Source organism: Pyrus communis, chromosome 4, assembly GCF_963583255.1.
Source record: "Pyrus communis chromosome 4, drPyrComm1.1, whole genome shotgun sequence".
Taxonomy (NCBI): Eukaryota; Viridiplantae; Streptophyta; class Magnoliopsida; order Rosales; family Rosaceae; genus Pyrus; species Pyrus communis.
Genome location: NC_084806.1, coordinates 2,041,789 through 2,064,900, shown reverse-complemented (window position 1 = coordinate 2,064,900; position 23,112 = coordinate 2,041,789). Strand labels below are relative to the sequence as shown.

Sequence of the window (23,112 nt, the reverse complement as noted above, 5' to 3'; positions counted from 1 at the left end):
CTTTTCATCTCGTGATTTTTTTCTTTTTTCAAAATTTTTTGTGTGGTTTAAAAGAAGGATTTCATTTGATTATTTCATTAAATAATGCCTATTAGCTTTCATGAGAATTAGGGGTTAAAATCAAATGTCTATCAGATTAGAGTTCATACCCAATTAAGTTATTAACCCAAGAGAGTGACTTTAAGTTCGTAATTTTCCTTATTTAAGTGTTTTAATTAACAAGAAAAATTCAAATCGAAATTGAATGACGTGCCTTGTCCAACTCATGTGTTATCTTAAGATCGTAAATAAATATGGTATAAAATTGTAATAAGAATATCTCAAATTATTCATAATTAATTCAAAGTTAGATTCTTATTAAAGGATAATATTCCACGAGGAGCTGGTGGCGGTCATTGTCATTGGTGGTGAGTAGTGCTAATCATCTTTCAGTTTCTTTACCTTAATCATTGGTTAATGTTTCTTAATTATCATGGTTGCAAGGTGGCCAACTTCCTCATTTTTGGTAATCTAACCCCAACTCATGCATCACATTCCATCCACTATTTATGGGCTATTTGGTTGTTTACCATTCAGGATTTACAGAAAAAATCTTATATTAAATCTCGATCTAATAACATACGGTTTAAAACATAGCTACCATAACATTTCTAATGTAGTCAAAACAACAATAAAAACACCCAATACTTTTAAAGGAAAACTTATGAAAAGAGTTTGAAAACTTTGAGTTTTAACGAAAATGACAAACTAAGACCAACTCCAATGGTGGGCTAAAAGCCAAATAACCCCCAAAATTTTCCCCCAAACCCACTCCAACCCAAGGGGAAAATTTGGGCTAAATGTTAAATGCTAAACCAAGGTCAGATTCCCCTCAAAATTTAGCCCAGAAATTGGAGTAGACTCCCCCTAATATTTATCGGAATTTAAATTTTTTTAGATTAAAATGTTCATAAAATTAATTTACGATAGTCTACATATATTTTTTTTTTTTAAATTTAATTTAACAAAAAAAATAGCCTAAGTTCATTCTTTAATAATCCTGGGCTAAAATTTTAGGCTAGAACGGTTGAAGCAGAAAAACTGTTTTTGGGCTAAAAGTTAAATTGTTCGGGCTAAAATATTTGGCTTTTAGCCCAACCATTTGAGATGATCTAAAAGGTAAAGTGAATAGTACCAGGATTAACTTTTTAGTAAAAAAATATGATTTTTCGTTAAATTGAACAGTACTGAGAATTTTTTGTTAAAATTCCCTACTTTTAAACCATGTGAGATTTATTGGAAAAATTCTGTACTATTATCTCAATCTAATAATGTATGAGTTCGAACATCGTTACCTATTCAAAAAGTGTCAGCAATTGTTGAAGTTAAGAAACTCATTCCTCCACATAAAGTGTGAACCACATACTCAACAAAAACAAAAGCAAACAAAAAAAAAAAAGGAAGAAAAATCAGAAGAAACGGGTTTAGAAAATAATAAAACGACAAGTCGCTTATGTATAGTTGTGAGGTGAATGGACCAAAAGCCCCGCCAACCGAAGGTAACCGTCGGTACCAATCACCCACTCCGGCATTTATCCATCCTTCAAAGCCCCATGTTACAAGCAGAGCTGTCATCCGCGATAAAACGACGCCGTAGGCTCGTAGCATTCAAAACAATAATGCTCCAACGTGCCGCACGGCCGCATTCGTCAGCAAACAGTTGATCCTTCTACGACGGTAAGGGTCAACACATCGGACGGCTTCTGCGAGATCGTTTCAAAGTCTTGACCCCTCCAAACAGAAAACTGCCAAAAAATTTAAAACGGTCGTTATCTCATCCTCCAGCCTCGTTAATATTCACACAACTTTCTTTTTCCAGAGTTCACAGCAACCCTTCTTCTACTATATCCTACATTGTTGTTAACGTTGATGTTCCGAGAAATCTTAACCGTCCGCAGCCAGAAGAAGAAATTTTCCGCCCTCAAATTTTCATGGAAAGTGCTCGCGTTTTTCTGGAAAAATATTTGAAGTCTTCTTTTATTAAGGTATTAGAGGCAGACCAAGTTGCTGACGCGTCCTTGCTTTGAATTCAATTCAGTTCACTACTCTTCTTCTTTTTCTTTGTTTCTTTGCTGTTTGTGAGTTTTTTTATCCTCCTCTTTCTGTTGTGTTTGTTCACTTTGACAACTTTACCTGTGGATTTCTGGGTTCTGTAGGTTATGGCGTGGAGGAATCTGGGATCGCTTTTTAATTTCCGGGGTATCTTTCAGGTGGTAAATTAATCTTGCTTTTGAATGTACTGTTTATCGTATTGGAAATTGGAATAGTGACTGTAACTTCCATTTCGAATCGAGAAATACTAGGAGGACTCTGTGAAAAGTTGGACTCTCTGCTATCTCATGTTTTTGGCACAACGTTTTATAATATTGTGATGGGAATTGATGTTAAAATGTAGGGCAACGGAGAATCTATGGAGAGTTCCACTTTTGAGAGAGAACCCTTAACATTTCTCATTCTAATTTACGCTGTCATCAGTCACATGCCTCTTTTAGCAGATTTTTACTTTGTTAAAGTATGATTTATTGTTTAAGAATGATTGAAGTTCAATGTCTCAGGTTAAATTGGTATCAAGTTTTTTGTGTTTTGGATGATTAATTTGTAGTAGCTTCAAACTGTGACACATAAAGCGGTAAACTTTTGGGTTCTTTTTGTCTATTTGTTGATATAGATTTGGAGACATCTTTTACTAAAATTTCAAATGAAATCAAATATTATCTTGGCCAATGTATTTCTATTGGGAAGAGAAGTGATTTAGTGTATTTGTTCCAGCAGGGAAGAACTTCGGAAGTCGAACTGGGAAGGTACACGATTAAATCCCATGGAGCTGCACTTGCAAAGAAGCACATGCACGATTGGCTTATACTGGTGCTCCTTGGAGTGATAGATCTCATTTTGTTCATCATTCATCCGTTCTACCGTTTCGTGGGGAAGGATATGATGGAAGACCTTAGATATCCCATGAAAGAGAACACGGTGCCTCTGTGGGCTGTCCCTGTACGTTTTTCGCTACTTCTTTTAGTCCAATTCCATTTTTTATCAATGTTCATTTGATTGGATTGTATGGATTTGATAGCAGTACTAAGGTTAACGGGATTGATTCTTCTGTCGATGGCTTTAGATGTACTCGGTTTTGTTGCCTATTGCGATTTTCCTCTTTTTCTATATGCGTCGGAAAGATGTCTATGATCTGCACCATAGCATTCTAGGTAATATATTTCTTTTGCTGTTTGATTAGTTTTATCAAACTCGGAACCTTTTATTTGTTTATTGTTCTGTGGATTAATTTGGTTATATATCTATCTGCAAGAGCAGGCCTCTTGTTCGCGGTGCTGATTACTGGTGTTATCACGGATGCGATTAAAAATGCGGTTGGCCGGCCTCGACCAGACTTCTTTTGGCGTTGCTTTCCTGATGGAAAAGATGTATGCTTCCATTAATATCCTGATGGAAAGTTTGTTGTAATGTGATATGGAAATTTGCTCTATATTGTGTAAAATCTGATACTTATATATCTTTTTGCTTTGTGTAGGTCTATGATCGGTTTGGGGGTGTAATGTGCCATGGTAAGGGCAGTGACCTAAAGGAAGGACATAAGAGTTTTCCAAGTGGTCACGCTTCATGTAAGAAATGCTTCCTGCTGTTATACGCAGTTTAAGTCCACTAGACCCGTTTACTTCTCGAAATTTCAGCATGTAGTCCAATTGTCCATACAACTGATACAGCTTGGCATTGTTCTACAGGGTCCTTTGCAGGTTTAGGATTTCTCTCGTTGTACTTGTGCGGGAAGATTAAAGCATTTGATCGCAAAGGGCACGTGGCAAAACTATGTATTGTCTTGCTTCCTCTACTTGCTGCATCTCTCGTTGGCATTTCAAGAGTAGATGACTACTGGCACCATTGGCAAGATGTGTTTGCTGGAGGCCTCTTAGGTCATGTTCATTCCCGATCTCTTTTCTTTGGTTAACGCTCTAATGAATGTGAGAGCTTTATACACAGTTCATATTTTGCAGGACTTGTTGTGGCTTCGTTTTGTTACCGGCAATTCTTCCCTTCCCCTTATCACGATCAAGGTCACATCTTCTTCATCTGTTCCTTATTTTTCCCGTATACTTCCACAAAACACCGGTGGCTAGACTACGTTTGTTCTGTATGTTTGTTGTTTTTGCTTTTCAGTTTGCTAACTATTTCTTGATGAATTCAGGGTGGGGTCCTTATGCGTATTTCTCTGCATTGGAGGAAACACGTAGCCATTCAAATCCGGGTGTCAATCCTATGAACAATGCACTGAGTGTGCAGGTGATCGGGGCTCAGAATGTGAACGAACAACACATACAAATTGGCGATGCACTTGCAGCATTCTCTCACAACCGATACACAAGCATTAGTGCGCATGAAATGGAATCGGGCGAAAAGTAGTATTGTACATGGCGGGCTTTGTTTAGGTACTCCGCGTACTGCTTATGCTTATGTAGATACCGGTTTAAGACACCTTGCGTAGACAGGTTATTAGTTTTTAGTACCATATACAGAGTTTAGTTTGCTAATGATGAATAAATGAAGAAGTCTAAATCTGCAGTTGGCCTAACATTGCTTCCATTGATCTAAGTCTAAATCTGCAGTTGGCCTAACATTGCTTCCTTTGATCTAACTTTTCATTTTTTCCTGATCAAGGTGTGACTAGAGACTAAAGTAAAGATTTAGATACCGTCACGTAAGTAAAAATACGAAACATAGAGAATAATACGGTATCTGGGAAGTAATCCATAGACTCTACGGTACCGAGTACCTGACTATTTGAGGTAGATTTTATGTATGCCTCAAGATGAATGTGTGTATTTTTCCGTAAACTCCATGATCGTACTTCACCAAATAATCCTCAGGCTTTTTAGACAAAATGGTCATTGAGATTTGCATAACTCATCACTTTGGCCCCTGAGATTTGAAATTAATAGAAGTTATCCCTTAGTTTGTCTACCATCAATCATTTTGGTCATTCCATTAAAAATTATGCAAGTAAGTACCAAAATGACAAAAATACCCTCAATTTAATAAACAATGGGCCAAATGATTTGGTAAAAATTGAGGGTATTTTCGTCATTTTAGCCTTATTTAATGGATTTTTTCATGGAATGACCAAAATGATTGATGGTGAACAAACTCAATGACTACTTCTATTGATATTCAAATTTCAGGGACCAAAGTGAGAAGTTATGCAATCTCAGGGATCATTTTGACTAAAAAAACCTAATCCTTAATAGCTTTGACTCCATGCTAGTTGGCACGCCCTGATTGGATTAAATTAAATTATTGGAATAATTAATCTTGCTAAACTAGCTTATCTTCTAATATAATTAAGTTAATCTTGATTATCTTAAACTCCTTCACAAATGGTTTGGTGCCACCTACTCTCTTTCCTTTAACGGTGAATTTTTTTGAAAAGATATAAAAGTAGAAAAAGCATGCCCGCAGAACAAGTAAAGAACACGGAGAGAGAATCACCAGTTTTGTGGTTGGTACATGGAATGTTAAGCACCAAAAGAGCTTCTCTTTATAAAGACATTCCCTTTTGGAATTTTGAATCCAATCCCATTTACCTGCAACTAAACTCCAATAGATGTGAGATTTGAATACATGATCTCGAGCCTCCAGTAGTAAATATTTTTAATTACTTGAGTTGCAAGTTGTTTATTTTATTTTATTTTATTTTATTTTTAATTTAAGAGAATATTGAGTCAAAGATTGATGCTTTTAATTGCTGGAGTTACAAGATTCAAGCAAGATTTTAAGAAAAAATTTACTTTATCAAATTTTTAATTAATAGAAATTTGTTAGCTGATATTTTACAAATTGCTTCTATTATTTACCTTTGTTAATTTATATCATTTGATTTTATTCAATTCATTAGATGTTACGGTTGAAATTGAGAGGAGTGTATAAAAAAGATGAAAAAAGATCACAAGTTCAAGCCTAGATATATTATTTGCACGTTATGAAGCTAAAATGACGCCTAAGCATGTTGTTAATCATTTCATTGCGGATAAACCTAAGTAATTAATACTATTAATCGTGATTAGTTTTGATCAAATCATGCTTGGATGTCCGCAATCAGCCCTCGGCAACAAGCCGCGATTTCTCACTGCTTTTGGTTAATATCCAAAATCCAAAATTCAAAATGTTTTTTGTAAACTCCGTTGTACTTTCTTTCACTCCACGCTTTCCCTTTTTCAGTTTTCTGGTTTCCGCTCTTCTTCCCCAAAAACCACACACCCTGCTGCTCCATCCACCGCCTTGAGATCGAAGCCGGAACCCCGCCCACTCTCACTATTACTCGCTCGGAGACTGCTCCTGTCGTACGGAATTTGCATGTACTTCTCACTCTCTTGCTCTCTCTGTAAGTTTTTGTAATTTTTTATGCACATTGTAATGTTCTTGTTTCAAATCGTTCATTTCGTTTTTAATTTTTACTCTCTGTATCCAGCTTACTATGGTTTGTTTCTTCAAATTTTCTGGCTTTTTTTTTTTACTTATGTTTTGTGTTTGGTTGCACAGAAAATTTAGGAAAGTAAAAAAAACTAGAACTTCACGTAGTCGCTTTTGTTTTCCCGAAGAAAGAAAATTTGGAAAAACTCGATGTCAATCAAGCCGAAATGTTGAATTTAATTTTATTGTTTATATTCATTTCTTAATTTGGAATGCCAGTGAGATTAAGATATGATTACAGGATAATTACAGTGTTTTTCTTTTTGTTTTTCATTTTCCAGTTAGTGAAAAATGCCAGAAATTCAGTTGGGTTCCCACACTGTAAGGTCCCATGGAGTTCAGGTGGCAAGGGTTCATATGCATGATTGGCTCATTCTGTTAGTTCTCGCCGGAATTGATCTCGGTTTGAACCTGATAGAGCCGTTTCACCGCTTTGTTGGGGAGGGCATGATGACAGACCTCAAGTACCCTTTGAAAGACAATACAGTTCCCTTCTGGGGTGTCCCGGTAGGTTTTGTTTTTGCGAAAACAATGTCATGCTGGGAAAATTTGGATAAGTTTGAATTTTGCATTGGTCTCGCTTTTGTGATGACACTTTAAGGAGAAGAAGAATCTTATTTTGTACTTCTGGTAACAGATAATTGCGGTACTGTTGCCGCTTGCTGTCATTCTTGTGTACTACTTCATCCGAAAGGATGTCTATGATCTGCACCAGGCCATTTTGGGTAACTATCATCTTTCTTTTTCGTTTTTGTGATTTTTGCATTGGGTGATGTTGTTTGCGTGTCGTTGTATTTTGTTAAAGCTTACATTGTCTATCTATGCTCATTCAGGCCTTCTATTCTCTGTCTTCATAACCGCCATTTTAACTGATGCCATCAAAGATGGTGTTGGTCGACCTCGTCCAGACTTCTTTTGGCGTTGTTTCCCTGATGGAAAAGGGGTGGGCCTTCTTTTCGTTGTTTAGTTTTGATCCTCCTCACTTATACACGCATATGAGACACGATTGATCCACTGTCCACGTCCAGGTATTTGATCCTACCACAAAGGATGTCATGTGTACTGGGAGCAAGAGTGTCATTAAGGAAGGACATAAAAGCTTCCCAAGCGGGCATACTTCATGTAAGCATTTAGATACTTCGAGAAACTGTACATGAAAGAGGATTAAAGTTTAGGGCTGTATGCTGCCTATCTGTTTCCTATAGGTTATCTGCATATTCTGTCTTCGTGTTACCCGTCTATTTTCTTTAGTGCATGTGTATGTTTGACATTTTACTGTGTAGCTCAAACGACAGTGCCGTTGTCAACATGCAGGGTCCTTTGCAGGTCTTGGTTTCCTTGCATGGTACTTATCGGGGAAAGTAAGGGCGTTTGATCGTAGAGGACATGTTGATAAGCTTTGTATTGTCTTTCTACCACTACTTATTGCAGCACTGGTGGGAGTTTCTCGAGTTGATGACTATTGGCATCATTGGCAAGATGTTTGTGCTGGCAGCCTTATAGGTACCTTGTCTGCCTCTGGCATCACCAGCATGATTTTGTGGGAAAACAATGAGTTTGTCGGGTTTTCCATTTTACTTATATGTTCTTTGTGCAGGAATCACCATCGCTTCATTTTGTTACCTGCAATTCTTTCCACCTCCATACGACGCAGATGGTAATTTTATCTTCCTTATCTTCTGTATACATAACTCTGTCTTCCTTGCAAAGGCTTTCTAATTCTGTCGAGTCCCATGACCATTTTATCTTGCAATGAAAAACTGTGATTTCTAGAGTTCGTTATTTGAACTTGTGTGCATATTAGTAGTCCGGCGGACTCATTGTTCACGAGATTCTTTCTGTTTATTTGGTTGGATGGGCAGGTTGGGGACCTCATGCATACTTTCAGATGCTGGCAGAATCTCAAAATCGCGATGAATCCTCGTCTAACAATGCCAATAGTCTTAGTGTGCAGCCTGCAGAGCTTACGAGTATATACGTCCAACCTCGGAATGGCGCTGAATTATCGCGAGGCAATAGCGGAGACACGAACTACATGCTACACGGACACGAAAATGGGAGAAGGCACCCGAGTATAGGCTGTTTGTAGAGTAGGATAGTGTTAATGAGCAAATGTTCATATTCTAGGATCCATCCCGTGTGAATTTGGTAGGCGGATATCGTTGTTTATAATCTAGATGAATTTTGCGTTTTATGAGTTTTGCGTTGTTTGTACTATATTGCTTATTGTTGGATGTTAAGGTGAAAGATATTCTATGTATAACGTGATCATATACCTTTACTCAAGTTTTTCTCCGCCATCGAGTTGGAGTGTGAGGGACAGATTAGTTTGAGAAACAAATAAAAGAGAATAGTGACGTGACATGCTATATGCTTTGTTTGAAATATATGAGATTCGAGAAGCAGCCAAAGTCAAGCACAGGATTTTCTTGATCAACACTCCCTGCCAACCAGATGCCAATATTCGCGTTCACATTTCACATCATAAACTATATGCTTTGTTATTTTCATATCGCTGAATCTGAAAATGATGAATAATCATGACTTGTTGTTAATTGTCTCTCTTAAAAAAGAATATATATATATATATATATTATAAGCACGTGTTCGCGTCCAGAAGCACAATGTGGGCGCATTGCTGATTTTTTTAATCAATGGGCCAACCGCCTTTTTCTTCTTCAGTGGGCCCAATACTGGTTGAGTGAAGTAATCTTCTAATAAGATGCGGAATTGAGAAATACTCTTCACATTTTAATTTGGAGAAGTGATTTTGACACCATTTTAGCTTTTCACGCACATTTTTATTATTTTTAACCGTTAAATTGAATAATCAAACGAAATCAACAATCAGATATTTAAGTGCTCTTTGCCAGAAAATGGAAAATCAAGCTTCCATTTACATTTAATTGTGTCTTTATTTTAGTTTTTCTATAATACACTGATGTATTGCATTCGTCATTTAGAGCCGTTAGATCCAACCCTTAGAATTACACCAAGGGCTCCAAATGCAAGAATATTTTGTACTCAGATGTATTATAGTCAATACCCATATTTTCTTCGGAAATTGAAAAGAGAAAATGGGCATTGAAAAAATTAAAAATTAAAAACAAACCATTTAAATATCTAATTTTCTATCGAACCATTTAATATTGATCACACTTCAAAGCAAGCACCTTTTGTTGGTATGTACGGAAGAGTCCCGTTTAAGTCAGAGTTAGAGCATTAATTAGAGATTAGACCTGGGATTAATACCGATTGGACTTGTTAATCCAATTCAATCAAAGAATATTCGACGAATTAACCAAATAATATATACATATGCCACGCATTGGATTTAGTAACCAATTTATCAATTAAAAGCATATTTTGACCCAACATATTAAAAGCATATTTAACTTAATCAAACCTAATTAATTATTCAATTGCATAAGATTAGCATCTGCCTGGTCAGTGGCCAGTGGCCACACACACGCAGACGGACAATATTGACCAAGTACACTGTGCCCTACAAAGCCCTCATTTCCTGGAGAAACCCTAGTAAGACCAAGCCCTCATATTTTGACTTGACACCCAATGCTTCCCCTCCTCGCCTCTCTAATCTCTATATATAAACCCCCCTCTTCACTTCCTCTCTTCACACAACTCTCTGAAACCTCAAAACCTCAAAAACCAACAGTTCTCAACTTGTTTGTCTGTTTCAGTGGCTACGGCCGCGATTTGAGGCAAACACGACTGCGAGTGCGAGCTATTTATTCCTACTTTTTGTTGTTGAAATGGAGATTGTTCCGACTACGTACTACGACAACTTGAAGAGGTACTGGAGGAGGAGAAGGTACCAAAAGCTGAATGGTGAGCCTAGAAAGAAGATGAGGGTCACAAGGCTCGGCGGAGGAGCTAAAGGGAGCACTAGTCCTAAACGGAGTTGGAAGCTCAAGACCAAGCTGAGGCTGATGAAATTTGTTTCACCAATAAAGCTTTTGACAAAGTTGCATAACGGTTACGTGGACCTGATGATTCGGATGGCGGGAAAGGCCGGCGGCGTTGGGAGGATTTCCGCGAAGAAGATTGCAAAACCCCAGGATCAGGTTTCAGTGGCTGCCTGTGGTGATCAGTTAGTTGACAGCAGATTGGTTTTGGAGATTTACAAGAGATTGGCAGCTTCTCGCCAATTGGCTGATCATGGATTGATAGTTGAAAGCCAAAGCAACTTCTTCAACTTGATGGATATGTAGTTTCGTTTTTAATTAGTGTTACCATTTTGATCATTCTGTTCGTTAATTGTTAAACAAAAGTTTGGACGTCTACAGAAATTGTAAAGTTTTTGTACTCTGGGAAGCCTTTAAAGAAACTCAATATAAATTGGTTGAATTTTTGGTACGTATGTCTGTTAAATTTAACACTCATACATATTTCATCCACCTACACTTGGTAACCGAATATTTTTTCAACACGAAAGAGAAGTGCATGAAGCTAAAAATGAGTGTGTATACAAAGTCTGCAAGCCATCTTTGAAAAAACGTTGTACTCCTGAAGCGGCCTAAGCAATGAAATTTAGAGCTTGATTTTTTAAATGGATGAAAGTGCTTTTTGTGGAGATGTTTTTAGAACCAATCTTTTGTAAAAATGTAAGTGAATACTTAAAGTGCTTTAAACACCAGTTATGTGCTTCTTGCATGCAGGAAGCACTTTTGTAACCCAGAAACATTTACTGTAAAAGCATATTTAGTCATTTTAAAAATATTTTCAAATGAGCCCTTAACTTCTCAAACTATGTGTGCCTTGTGAGTCAAACCACATTTTCCGTAAATTTTAGAACTCAGTTATACTATTTAGTAGAAAATATTGCAGTCCTAGTCTTTCTAAATAGTCACGTGAGCGTTTTTAGGAAAGCTAGGGTAAAATAGCTATTTATGTAATCAAGGGCTAAAATGTTATAGTTTTATTGTAAATAACCTATACTGATAATGGTTAATTAATTTGAAAAGGTAATGCTAGGGAGATCAATTATTTAGACCAAATTTTATAAATCATATGACGTGGTTGTTGATGATTGAATTATTACTTAAGTGTTGATTAACATGTTTATTTCTTATTGATGACATATCACATGATTTACAAATTTAGTTCAAATACTACCTAGCATTACCCAATATGAAAGCCTTAGAATTGTTAGTTTGAAGTTCTTACTGTTTAACTTTAGGACAATAAATTGCACAAATCAGTTATATATACTTCACGAATCATTCAACAGGAGCACAAGGATAACGAGAAAGTCGAGCCGCACTCCTTATGCGGGAGAAATTTTTCATTGTAAATGGAACATGAGGAATACATCATTTGTTTTTATGTAAGTGGTGATAAATTTTAATTTTTAAGTTATTAACATTTTAATACACATACCCACCATTTGTATAGTAACACGTAATGTGTCACTTCATGTTCCAATCACACTGAAAAATCTCTCATTTTACGGGTTGATCATGAGCTTCTAACTGGAATATATTTGGCCTTTCAGCGGCCAAGTCTTTTTCTATGTACCAAATCTTGTTTTTTGCTTATATAAAATTATTTGAGAAGAGAATATTATTGTTTTATATAATATTGATGTCGTTTCCATCGGAATGTGGTGTGAATTTGTTGATGTTGATTTTATACCCTTTTGTATTGTTTGTTTTTGTAATGGATGACAGCAATCATATGTACCAGGGACTGAATTAGTAATCAAATTCGAATATATAATATTATGTTGATTCATTATTCAAACAAAAAATGATTAGCCCTTGCCCAGTCAGATATATTGATCAAGTTCATTATACGAAACTGAACATATTCACATAGTTGTTTGATATATCCCGCACTCAACCATAAGACCTAGCCTGCCACCTTGACTTGGCACCCAAATTCTTCTCCTCCTCTATATAATCCCCATCTGACTTCCTCTCTTGACACACATCTCTCAAGCCATTTATACACACACAACTTAAGAAACTGAGTGCAGACGCATTAGGACTACTAGAAATCAATTAAAATGGAGATTGTTTCGACCACTTACTATGACAACTTGAAGAGGTGCTGGAGGAGGAGAAGGTACCAGAGGCTGAATGGTGACACCAAGAAGAAGATGAGGGTGGCGAGGCTCGGTGGCGGCAGAGCTAAAGGGAGTCCTAGACGCAGTTGGAAGCTCAAAACTAAGCTGAGGCTGCTGAAGCTTGTTTCCCCCATAAAGCTTTTGGCTAAGTTTAATAACGGTTACGTTGATATGATGATTCGGATGGCGGGCAAGGCCGGCGGCGTGGGAAGGATTGCGGCGAAGAAGATTGCAAAGCCCCAAGACCAGATTTCGGTGGCTTCTTGTGGTGACGAGTTAGTTGACAGCAGATTGGTTTTGGAGATTTACAAGAGGTTGGCAGCTTCTCGCCAACTAGCTGCCTATTGAATCTTGATAGTTGAAGTCCAAGCAACTTCTTCATATTTAGTTTCATCTTCAGTGTGACCAGTGTTTGATTAGTTCTATTTGTTACTCAAAAGTTTGTAATTGTATAAATTTTGTATTCATGGCAGCTTCTCAAGAACTCAATTATTTATTCAATTAATTTTTCTTTGTACGTGTTTGTAATTTTATGACTTAATTAACCATCTCCGCTTCAAATTCAGTACCTTAAACTTTTATCTCTGCACACAAAAGAGGAGGATGGAAGGTCAAACCGCAAGTGTGCGTGTATGAAGCAATGAAATTTGGGTTCATTTGAGAATTGATATAGCATATTGCATGCAGTGCGTTTATTATAAACATGTAGCGACTTTGATGAAAAATTAAAATGCTTCTTGAAAATATATTTTTACCACTCATAAGTGCTTATATAATTTTTGACAGATGTAGTAAAAACATTTTGGGTTATTAAAAACCTCTTCTAACCATTTTAAAAACAATCTTAAGCAAACATTTAATCTTTTATTAGTCAAATCACATACGAGTGAACAATAGATTCATTTCTTTTTCTTTTTTTTTTAGCACAAGTTAAGTCAACTGCATGCGGTTGATGGCTTTGATCGGAAACGGGACCACTGTGAAATTAGATACCGATCGTGAGAAGATTATATATAGCTAATTTTATGTAGTCAAGGGATAATCATCTGATGAAACATGGTTAATTTGAAAGCTTACGACTGTTGTTGTGAAGTTCTTAAAACTAAAACATATGATCATGATCAAAATTTGCACGCATACAACAAATTTAAGATGATCAATTGCACAAAGTCAGTCGTATATAATTCACCATTCATGCATATATGGATTTTTGATACGAGAGTTTCCTAAGTGAAATTTCAACCCCCAATTTTTTTCCCTAGCTATGTGCCAAATTGTGTCTTCCTTTTCATTGCTTATCAAATTATATGACAAGATAATATTTTTATATTTATATAATTGATTCCGTTTTCCATCTGAATGTGGTGTAAATTTGTTATATTAATTTTGTGCCTGTTTTCTTGTTTGTTTTTGCAAAGGATATGGATGATAGCAAAATGGCTCATTTGGAAGTATCTTTAAAATGATTGAAAGTACTTTTAGAGAAAATATTTTTGTGTTTTAAAAGCACTAGCTTGAAGTGCTTCATGCAAGAAGCACCCGTTATGTGTTTCTCACAAGAAACATAAGTTATGTGCTTCATGCAAGAAACACTAGTTATGTACTTCTTGCAGGATGCACTTCAAGTTCTTTTTTAGGATTCACTTAAATTTTTACTAAGAATTGGTTTAGAAAATAAACATTTTCACCAAAAGTACTTTCAGCTATTTTAAAAGCATTTCCCGACAAGCCCTAGTAATTATACAGATATAAGCATGCCATGGATTGGATTTAGTATAACCATTTAAGTATAACATGATATATCAATGTTGATTATTCAAATAAACAAGATTAGCCCACCTGGTCAGACGTACAATATTGACCAAGTACACTACAAAACTCACTTATATGTATTCTCATAAATTAGTATATATGATTATATTCCCGATGTAAGACCTAGCCTTACCATTCTGACTTGGCACACAGTTCTCCTCCTCCGCTATGTAAACCCTTCTTACTTCCTCTCTTGGCACACCTCTTTCAAATCCTCAAAACCGTATCGCTTTATATAAACACAACAAAGAAACTGGGTGCAGACACACACTACTAGCTAGTAGAAATCAATAAAAATGGAGATCGTCCCGACAACATACATACTACGACAACTTGAAGAGGTACTGGAGGAGGAGAAGGTACCAAAGGATGAATGGTGAGACCAGAAAGAAGATGAGGGTCACCAGGCTCGGCGGAGGAGCTAAAGGGAGCAACAGTCCTAGGCGGAGTTGGAAGCTCAAGACCAAGCTGAGGTTGCTGAAGTTTGTTTCACCAATAAAACTTTTGGCAAAGTTGCATAATGGTTACGTTGACATGATGATTCGGATGGCGGGCAAGGCCGGGGGTGTGGGAAGGATTGCCGCGAAGAAAATTGCAAAACCCCAAGACCAGATTTCAATGGCTTCTTGTGGTGACGAATTAGTTGACAGCAGATTGGTTTTGGAGATTTACAAGAGGCTGTCTGCTTCTCGCCAACTAGCAGATGGCTGCTGATTCGAATTCAGATGTCATTTAGTTTCATTTTATTTACTTCACTTTTCTTCCTGTTTATCAGAAGTCCGAAAGTTGGGCTGTTTGAGATAGTGATGTAATAACTAAACAGTTTGTAACTGTAAAAATGTTCTCCTCACTCCTCATGGGACCTTTTAAAGTACTCATCAAGTGTGTTTAAAATTTTCCTACGTGCCTATCGTTTTTATATATTTTGAGAACTCAATCATCTCTCAGTAGATAACTTTGTGACTTTTCTATAGACAAAAGGTAACTATTTGTGATTAAATTCAATGACAAGACCAATTAACTATACAGTATGTAACTATTCCAGTCTTTGGTAACTATTTGTGATTAAATTCGATGATAAGACCAATTAATTATACAGTATGTAACTATTCCCGTCTTATAGACAAAAGGTAACTATTCGTGATTGAATTCAATGATAGGACCAATTAATTATATAGTATGCAACTATTCCAGTCTTACTTCAAAAAGGGTAAGTAGGAAAATAACACATAATGATGTGGATCATTCGCTGAGGATTTTTATGATATCACGATGTCAATATTTTAAACTAATAAGATATTATCATATAAGAAGTTAACACGTATAACAGTATGTGATTATCTTGTGTTACATAACGCATTGACACATAATTAAGATGAAGTGGAATTAGCTTGTTTGGTAAGAAAGAAGAAGAAAGAAGCCAACTAACAATTTTTTTTGTGCAAACTAAAGATCATATCTATGTACTGCGTTTGGCCCCATTTGACTTAACTTTCTAATAAGTTCTACCCACCATTTGGAAAAGTGCTTTTAGCTTTTATCCTTGAACTCTTTGGTCCATGTGTTTCTGTTTGACTGTTAGGTAGCTATCTCTATTTATCAACAGTTGACAGATCTTTTAATCTTTCAGTGCTTCGAGAGATCGACTGATCGAGGGCAACAAGTGATAGCATGGAGGAGGAGGGAGATCCTAATCAGCCTCTTCTAGGCGGAGACGCCATTTCTTCCGACGACACTCGCCTGAACCAGCTCGGTTACAAGCAAGAGCTCAGTCGTCACCTCTCGTATGAACCCTATCCCCTTGAATTTCTTTTTACCCTTAACTTCTTCTGTACTGGAATCCGATTCTGCTGTATATCTGAAGGCACTTTTGAGTTTTGACTTTTCTGTATTGGTGCTTCTGGGTTTATGCAGTTAAGCACTTTTCATTGCATGTCCATTTTGTTTCCCACATCACAATCACATATTTTGAAGTTCTGTTTACTTCTGGATGATTATCATTTATTCATCAAACAGCTGTTTTGGACTTTTAGTCGTTGAATATCGGTTCTAGCACGAGCACGTATAATAAGATTGCTAATTGCCACTAAAATATCGAAAATGCATCAGATATTTTGGTATATTTCTTGTCACTCTCAACTACTGTTTAAAACATTAACATAGGTGAAAATAACGAGAAGCAAATTTATAAAAATATCGATATAGATTGTTTTGGACATTTGCAATATGGTGGGTATATCAACTTATTTATATTTAGTCGAACTTAGAAAAAAAAATTAAAAAGAAAATTGAAAGTTTGAAACCTGCAATGACAAAATTTTTGTAGTGAATCTTCATAAATTTTCCTATATCCACAATTTCATAGATATTTTAAACTAGGAAAAGCTCCTCTCTTTTAATTTTTAATGTTTCAAATTGCTTGTGGGGTTTCATGCCATTTATTTCTTTTGCATATTTTCCTGGCCGTTGTTTTTGAATATCATTCATTGATTCAACACGTCACATTCGAGAGTGACTTTGAATAACATTTTTAAACAAATATCTAGTCAATTTATTTTAATTTTCTACTTTTCCGCTTGATGATTCAATTGGTCACACTAAATAAATAACTTACTTAGCTACGACCCAATCTGCAGTCAAAAAGTTACAAACGAAGAATAAAAAGAGAAATAACAACTAACGTGTATAGATAACATTACAAAATCGAATCTAAAATTCTTGATTTCTAAATTAAGTAATTTGTTAGGCAAGACGAGAAAATCCAAAATTGTACATAATCTCGTGTAACTCGTTTTTGTGATCTTGATTTTCAAGAGCCAAAAAAGGGTGGGGATACGCTACTCACACGGTGCATGTTATGTTGTGTAGGGCATTAGCCAACTTCTCGATGACTTTCTCCATCATATCGGTTCTGACTGGTCTCAACACAACGTACAGTGTGGGCCTCAGATATGGTGGGCCCGTTACCATGGTCTACGGGTGGCCCGTAGTGGGCTTTCTCACACTTCTGGTGGGCCTGTCCATGGCCGAGATTTGCTCTGCTTTTCCAACTTCTGGTGGGCTCTACTTCTGGAGCGCCAAACTCGCTGGCAAACGGTGGGGCCCCTTCGCTTCTTGGCTAACTGGCTGGTACGTTTTTTATTTGAGAACTTTAACGAAAAGCTTTCAGTACTGTTTATTTTAATAAAAAATCATATTTTTACACTAAAAAGTTAATCCGGTACTATTCACTTTATCTTTTATTTTGTTCTTATTGTTAAAACTCAAAAATTTCAAGTCATTTTCATTAGTTATCTTTTTTTATTTTTCTCTTTTGATTTTTTTTTTGTCAAAATATTTTTATCTGTTTCTGAAGTTTTTTTATTTTATGAAAGTATTAAATATAGCATTAGAATTTAGAATTGAATTATTTTGTTATTTAAGCAATTTTCTAATATGAGTTTAATCGTGGAAAAATGTTTCAAATTTAATTAGTTCGAAAGAAAAATAGCATGCTGTTCTAACCAAATTGGTTACGCTTAAATTCAACTCCTAAGAAATGAAGATTTATGCTTGGAAATTTGATGGATATGGGCCAATGATAATTTAGAGCCCAATTTATGAAGTGGGTCTCCACAATTCGTGAGCTCAAAGTATTAAGGAAGTGGTAGGCCCAGGGCCCACTTAGTGGGCCACCATTATTGTTTGTCCATGGACGGGATATTTTGAGGAATTTTTTACTTGCTCATTGATTGATTAATAAATGTTTAATCACTAATCCACCATTACTAGTCTAATTAGACAGTCAGCACATGGGCAACTTGGTCAAATGCTCAGATTCTTCTTTCTGTGGCCATGTTCAAACCCACAGGGACTAATCATTTGAGATCAGAATCTCTTATAATTGCATTTTATTGACTTTTATATTCCTAAATAAATCACGCACGGAAGAGTGCATAATAATTAAGTTCGATTTTTGTCATAAACGAATTTGATCTACATTATTATTAGCGTATATTGAGGCTAAGCCTACTCCTCTCATCCCTTTGTGTATATTCTTTGTTCAAAAAACAAAAAACCAAAGTGATATTTTTTGTAACATGAGAACTTTTTTAGTATAGCGAAAACATGGCTCGGTAATCAAGTGTCATAATACAAATGATTGAAATTTTTCTTTTTCAAATATTCACTACTTATATTATAATACTTAATGTACCAAACTGTGTTTTTGATACATGAAAAAAAATCTCTGGTGTAACATGGTATGTCTGTCATATCATTTATTGGGGAAAAATCCAAGCCAACTGAGCAAAAAATCCGAGTCCTTAAAATTTAATTAAACGGCTAAAATTATTATAACTTTTAATAGGACCTCCTGTTTTTAATCATTTAATTAAATTTCAAGGATCTAAATTTCTTGTTTAGTTGACTCATGTGAAAGGATATGAAGAGAATCCCTTTCCATTTATTAGGGTTATCACTTATGCTATGACTTCCCTTTCCATTTATTGGGGTTATCACTTACGGTATGACGCTAGTTTGTCCTCCCATATTAATAATTGCCCTTTCCATTTATTGGGGTTATCACTTACGGTATGACACTAGTTTGTCCTCCCATATTAATAATTGCCATGCTATCAATGACCTGACATAAAATAAGTTGTCAGCTCATGAAAATTCATTTCTCTTTTTTACCAGGAAAATTACACACACGACTTTGTCTGTTAATAAATCGTGTTTAACTCGGTTTCAATTAACAGAAAGTGAATTGATGAAATTTTATGTTCGATTATATCTAAATTCGATAATTCAATTATGAATAAATTCGTATATATGGATCAATGCAGATTCATTCTGAACTTTGTTACACACAAGTGTTAGATTCGAAATTTGCAACGTATCATATAACAACCCTTTCCTCAGAGTTACGTGTTGCTTCATCTTTGAAGCCAAATTATACATGACAAGAAAATTCAACGTTCACACCAAACAAATAGGAACCCAAAGATTTGGCACCAATTGCTGAAAATGTCTATGGGACGACGTTGAAACGCCATTAACAGAAAATTAAATTAAAATAATCATATTGCCGTTGGGGAAGTCCCACGTTGCGAGCATCATCTTCTCCGCGCGACAAGGTGCTTTGCCTACTGGTACTGGCTGATCTGTTTGGCCTCACCTCTTCTTCCAAAAGCTCCCTAAAATAATCATATTGTCGTTGGGGAAGTCCCACGTTGGGAGCATCATCTTCTCCGCGCGACAAGGTGCTTTGCCTACTGGTACTGGCTGATCTGTTTGGCCTCACCTCTTCTTCCAAAAGCTCCCTTCTTTGTTTTTCTATTCCCACCCATCCCGTTGACTATTCCCACCCTGCCAAGAAGTCAAGGAAACAGAGTACCAGAAGAGGTTTGATTCTTTGAATCCGATAAAAAATGGTGTCTGGTGGCGGTGACAGAATGGAACTGCCGTCTCATCAGCCTCCAAACGGCGGCGTTTCACAGGATTCCGGCCACGCCCGCCTCCACGAACTCGGCTACAAGCAAGAGCTCAAGCGTGACCTATCGTAATTTTTCTAAACTTGCACCCTTTTACTTCGTTTTGATACCGAAGCTTCAAGCTTTTCTGATTTCTGAGGTTTTTTTGGTTGATGGGTTGGCTGGTTTGGAATCGCAGGCTGCTTTCGAATTTTGCGTTTTCGTTTTCCATCATATCGGTGCTCACCGGAGTGACCACTCTGTATAATACTGGGCTGAGATACGGCGGCCCTGTGTCTTTCGTTTATGGGTGGTTTATAACGGGTGTCTTCACCATCTTCGTTGGGTTGTCAATGGGGGAGATTTGCTCTTCGTACCCAACTTCTGGGGGTCTGTACTACTGGAGTGCCAAGCTTGCTGGCCCCAAATGGGCACCCTTTGCTTCTTGGCTCACTGGCTGGTACTACTTTCCTCTCCTTTCAGTTGTTTTACTCTTACTAACAGTACTGCTCACTCACTTCGGATTTGACCTGCCTGGAAAATGAATAAAACTTTGGAGTTTTGTCTGTGAGTATGTGTCTTAAGTTTAAGTTGTTTTTACTAGTTTGAAAATCTTTCCTTCTTCATTGCTATGATGCTTCATCGCTCGGATTGGATAAGTCACTAGATCCAGCGTATGTTGAAGACATGCATGTCAACTTCCAAATTTTGTGAAGGAAACTTGATTTGGCATAGGTTGATGTGTAGTTCTTTTTTTGGTTGCTCACAATCGTGGTGGGGATTAAATGTAGGACATGCTCACATGAATAGCTCTGTCTTTAGATAAGGTAAATTAGACATCAGGACGGTGATGATGATCAGTTTTAATAGAATTAATGTGGAATGGAGGAGGGAATAGGCTCTGATGCATCCGCTTTAGAGTTTTTTTTTTTTCGCTTGTGATGTCTCAAATGAGAGATTTTTCAATGTGACTAGTACACGGGGTGATACATCTCATGTCACTATTCAAATGGTGGGACATATGTGCTAAAAAGTTAATAACTTAAAAAATAAAATTTCTCACCACTTCTATTAAAACACGTGGTGTACCACTTGTATTCCCGTCATAATAAAAAAATTCTCGTCTCAAGGACACTAGAATGGTGATATGATTACCATGTTATTCTGAGCCTAAAACTGAAATGTATATTGCCCTGCAACTTTAATCACAAGACAGTTCCAAGTTGATCTTTCTGCCATACTATTTCTGACGACGGTAAATATTTTTATGTTTTGCAGGTTCAACATAGTTGGTCAGGTACTTCCATGAATTTTTACGTTCTAGAGTTTAAATTCCTCCATTGTCCATTGTGATATCAAGCTTGTTATGGCTGTGATATAATCCAATACCTTTAAATTGCAGTGGGCAGTTACAACTAGCGTGGATTTCTCACTTGCACAGCTGATTAACGTGATCGTTCTCCTTAGCTCGCGTGGAGGGAATGGCGGTGGTGGCACTTCGATAAATAAGTATGGAACCATTGGTATCCATGCAGGAATCTTGTTTCTACATGCTCTTATAAACAGTCTGCCCATCTCGTACCTATCTTTGTTTGGACAAGTCGCTGCTGCGTGGAATGTTGCAGGTGTAAATTACAACGTATTTTCAAGCTCTTTTTTGCTAGTTTTCAGTTTACGGTTTGAGGCCTTCTATATCTTGGATTTCTTATTGCTTTTGGAATATTAGGCGTCTTTCTCCTCATGATTCTCATACCCTGTGTTGCAACGGAGAGGGCCAGTGCGAAGTTTGTATTCACTCACTTCAACACCGATAACGGGGAGGGAGTCAGCAACAAATTTCACATTTTTGTTCTGGGACTTCTGTTGAGTCAATATACCATAACTGGCTATGATGCTTCTGCCCATATGGTTAGTATATATTTCGCTTACTTTGAAATTACTTGGCCAAATAATTCTAACTAAATCCTTGTGTTTCCGTCGACTTCTGTTTCTAGACAGAGGAAACCAAGAGTGCTGATACGAATGGACCAAAAGGAATAATTAGTTCCATCGTGATATCCATTATCGTTGGATGGGGTTACATACTCGGCATCACCTTTGCAGTTACTGACATCCCGTACCTTTTGGATGAGAACAATGAAGCTGGCGGTTATGCCATTGCTGAAATATTTTACCTTGCATTCAAGAGTAGATACGGCAGTGGAGTTGGAGGAATTGTATGCTTGGGAGTGGTTGCGGTTGCCATATTCTTCTGTGGTATGAGTTCAGTTACTAGCAACTCCAGGTAAGCAAACCTGTTTTATTCTTCTTCTACAACAAGAGCCATCTGGGTAGGTTTTAGTCTCTCAGCTGTTCGCTGCACTTAATTTTCTTCTCAGGATGGCGTATGCATTCTCTAGAGATGGAGCCATGCCATTATCACCCTTTTGGCATAAAGTGAACAAACACGAAGTCCCCGTAAACGCTGTTTGGCTTTCAGCTTTCATATCGTTTTGCATGGCACTAACAGTAAGCACATGATCACTTGTAGCAAAAATTTTATCTCTGCTTTCTTCGGCAACTGCTAACCATGTTTGTTTCGATCTTTGCAGTCTCTCGGAAGCCTTGTGGCATTCAATGCCATGGTTTCTATAGCAACCATTGGACTGTACATTGCTTATGCCCTACCCATCTTCTTTAGGGTGACCATGGCACGCAAATCCTTTGTCCCGGGACCTTTCAACTTGGGACGCTACGGGGTCCCTATTGGTTGGATTTCAGTTCTTTGGGTAGCAACTATCTCTGTCCTCTTCTCATTGCCCGTGGCCTATCCAATTACCATCGAGACACTTAACTATACTCCCATTGCTGTTGGCGGTTTGCTGATCGTCACAGTTTTAGCTTGGATACTGAGCGCTCGGCACTGGTTTAAAGGTCCTATAACGAACATAGAAGCATGAACTTGTGTATATTCAACGATTTTCATTTCTTGCAATCATCTATAGACTAGGTTTAGTTTTTAAGAAAATCTACACATGGAATTATCAAAAGCTGATTGGCTTAATTTGTGTAAGTTACTCATTGTATGGTAATAATATTCCAGATTATAGAAATGAAGTCTCATTTGGCTACAAATATTTGACTTGATACAAACAAACTTTTAACCAACATAAAAGATGGAAGAGAAACAGGAAGTCTTCTGTAAACCGAAACTAAAATTACGAACTTGAAGGAAATATAATGCATGCTTGAATGAAACCC

At 36.8% G+C, this 23,112-nt stretch overlaps 5 protein-coding genes across 9 annotated transcripts; all 5 read left to right on the top strand.

Annotated features, from left to right (window-relative positions):
• The first annotated feature begins 1,829 nt into the window (after positions 1-1,829).
• LOC137731805 (lipid phosphate phosphatase 2-like) lies at positions 1,830-6,409 on the top strand. 3 transcript variants are annotated; one of them, XM_068471031.1, is made up of 10 exons: positions 1,830-2,024; positions 2,196-2,249; positions 2,809-3,033; positions 3,158-3,245; positions 3,352-3,461; positions 3,569-3,659; positions 3,780-3,968; positions 4,050-4,109; positions 4,241-4,481; positions 6,268-6,409. In XM_068471031.1, exons 1-9 carry the CDS (start codon positions 1,971-1,973, stop codon positions 4,453-4,455), a joined length of 1,086 nt encoding a protein of 361 aa, XP_068327132.1. In that variant the 5' UTR covers positions 1,830-1,970; the 3' UTR covers positions 4,456-4,481; positions 6,268-6,409. The 3 variants fall into 3 exon arrangements, with proteins under 3 accessions (XP_068327132.1, XP_068327133.1, XP_068327131.1); XM_068471032.1 differs by lacking the exon at positions 6,268-6,409 and having other exon boundaries at positions 1,831-2,024; positions 2,812-3,033; positions 4,241-4,669; XM_068471030.1 differs by lacking the exon at positions 6,268-6,409 and having other exon boundaries at positions 1,831-2,024; positions 4,241-4,669.
• LOC137731806 (lipid phosphate phosphatase 2-like) lies at positions 6,292-8,871 on the top strand. 2 transcript variants are annotated; one of them, XM_068471033.1, is made up of 8 exons: positions 6,292-6,430; positions 6,801-7,026; positions 7,157-7,244; positions 7,353-7,462; positions 7,548-7,641; positions 7,834-8,022; positions 8,117-8,176; positions 8,382-8,871. In XM_068471033.1, exons 2-8 carry the CDS (start codon positions 6,811-6,813, stop codon positions 8,606-8,608), a joined length of 984 nt encoding a protein of 327 aa, XP_068327134.1. In that variant the 5' UTR covers positions 6,292-6,430; positions 6,801-6,810; the 3' UTR covers positions 8,609-8,871. The 2 variants fall into 2 exon arrangements, with proteins under 2 accessions (XP_068327134.1, XP_068327135.1); XM_068471034.1 differs by having other exon boundaries at positions 6,311-6,430; positions 6,805-7,026.
• Positions 8,872-10,292: 1,421 nt separating this feature from the next.
• LOC137731257 (uncharacterized) lies at positions 10,293-10,751 on the top strand. Its single transcript, XM_068470358.1, has one exon. The coding sequence runs from the start codon at positions 10,293-10,295 to the stop codon at positions 10,749-10,751; it is 459 nt and encodes a 152-aa protein (XP_068326459.1).
• Positions 10,752-12,547: 1,796 nt separating this feature from the next.
• LOC137731256 (uncharacterized) lies at positions 12,548-12,955 on the top strand. The gene has a single exon (XM_068470357.1). The coding sequence runs from the start codon at positions 12,548-12,550 to the stop codon at positions 12,953-12,955; it is 408 nt and encodes a 135-aa protein (XP_068326458.1).
• Positions 12,956-15,986: 3,031 nt separating this feature from the next.
• LOC137732230 (amino-acid permease BAT1 homolog) lies at positions 15,987-22,968 on the top strand. 2 transcript variants are annotated; one of them, XM_068471533.1, is made up of 8 exons: positions 15,987-16,203; positions 17,288-17,548; positions 21,151-21,169; positions 21,275-21,497; positions 21,599-21,780; positions 21,867-22,156; positions 22,251-22,380; positions 22,464-22,968. In XM_068471533.1, exons 1-8 carry the CDS (start codon positions 16,091-16,093, stop codon positions 22,809-22,811), a joined length of 1,566 nt encoding a protein of 521 aa, XP_068327634.1. In that variant the 5' UTR covers positions 15,987-16,090; the 3' UTR covers positions 22,812-22,968. The 2 variants fall into 2 exon arrangements, with proteins under 2 accessions (XP_068327634.1, XP_068327633.1); XM_068471532.1 differs by lacking the exons at positions 15,987-16,203; positions 17,288-17,548 and adding exons at positions 19,310-19,961; positions 20,072-20,332.
• Positions 22,969-23,112: the final 144 nt, after the last annotated feature.

Bases quoted from the DNA above. Each gene is read 5' to 3' on its own strand.
- LOC137731805 (XM_068471031.1), top strand. From the start codon at position 1,971: ATGGAAAGTGCTCGCGTTTTTCTGGAAAAATATTTGAAGTCTTCTTTT. The intron at 3,660-3,779 runs GTAAGAAATGCT...ATTGTTCTACAG, and splicing joins TCCAAGTGGTCACGCTTCAT to GGTCCTTTGCAGGTTTAGGA. The intron at 3,969-4,049 runs GTCATGTTCATT...CATATTTTGCAG, and splicing joins GTTTGCTGGAGGCCTCTTAG to GACTTGTTGTGGCTTCGTTT.
- LOC137731806 (XM_068471033.1), top strand. From the start codon at position 6,811: ATGCCAGAAATTCAGTTGGGTTCCCACACTGTAAGGTCCCATGGAGTT. The intron at 7,027-7,156 runs GTAGGTTTTGTT...TTCTGGTAACAG, and splicing joins TTCCCTTCTGGGGTGTCCCG to ATAATTGCGGTACTGTTGCC. The intron at 8,023-8,116 runs GTACCTTGTCTG...TTCTTTGTGCAG, and splicing joins TTGTGCTGGCAGCCTTATAG to GAATCACCATCGCTTCATTT.
- LOC137731257 (XM_068470358.1), top strand. From the start codon at position 10,293: ATGGAGATTGTTCCGACTACGTACTACGACAACTTGAAGAGGTACTGG.
- LOC137731256 (XM_068470357.1), top strand. From the start codon at position 12,548: ATGGAGATTGTTTCGACCACTTACTATGACAACTTGAAGAGGTGCTGG.
- LOC137732230 (XM_068471532.1), top strand. From the start codon at position 19,831: ATGGTGTCTGGTGGCGGTGACAGAATGGAACTGCCGTCTCATCAGCCT. The intron at 19,962-20,071 runs GTAATTTTTCTA...TTGGAATCGCAG, and splicing joins GAGCTCAAGCGTGACCTATC to GCTGCTTTCGAATTTTGCGT. The intron at 21,781-21,866 runs GTTAGTATATAT...TTCTGTTTCTAG, and splicing joins ATGATGCTTCTGCCCATATG to ACAGAGGAAACCAAGAGTGC.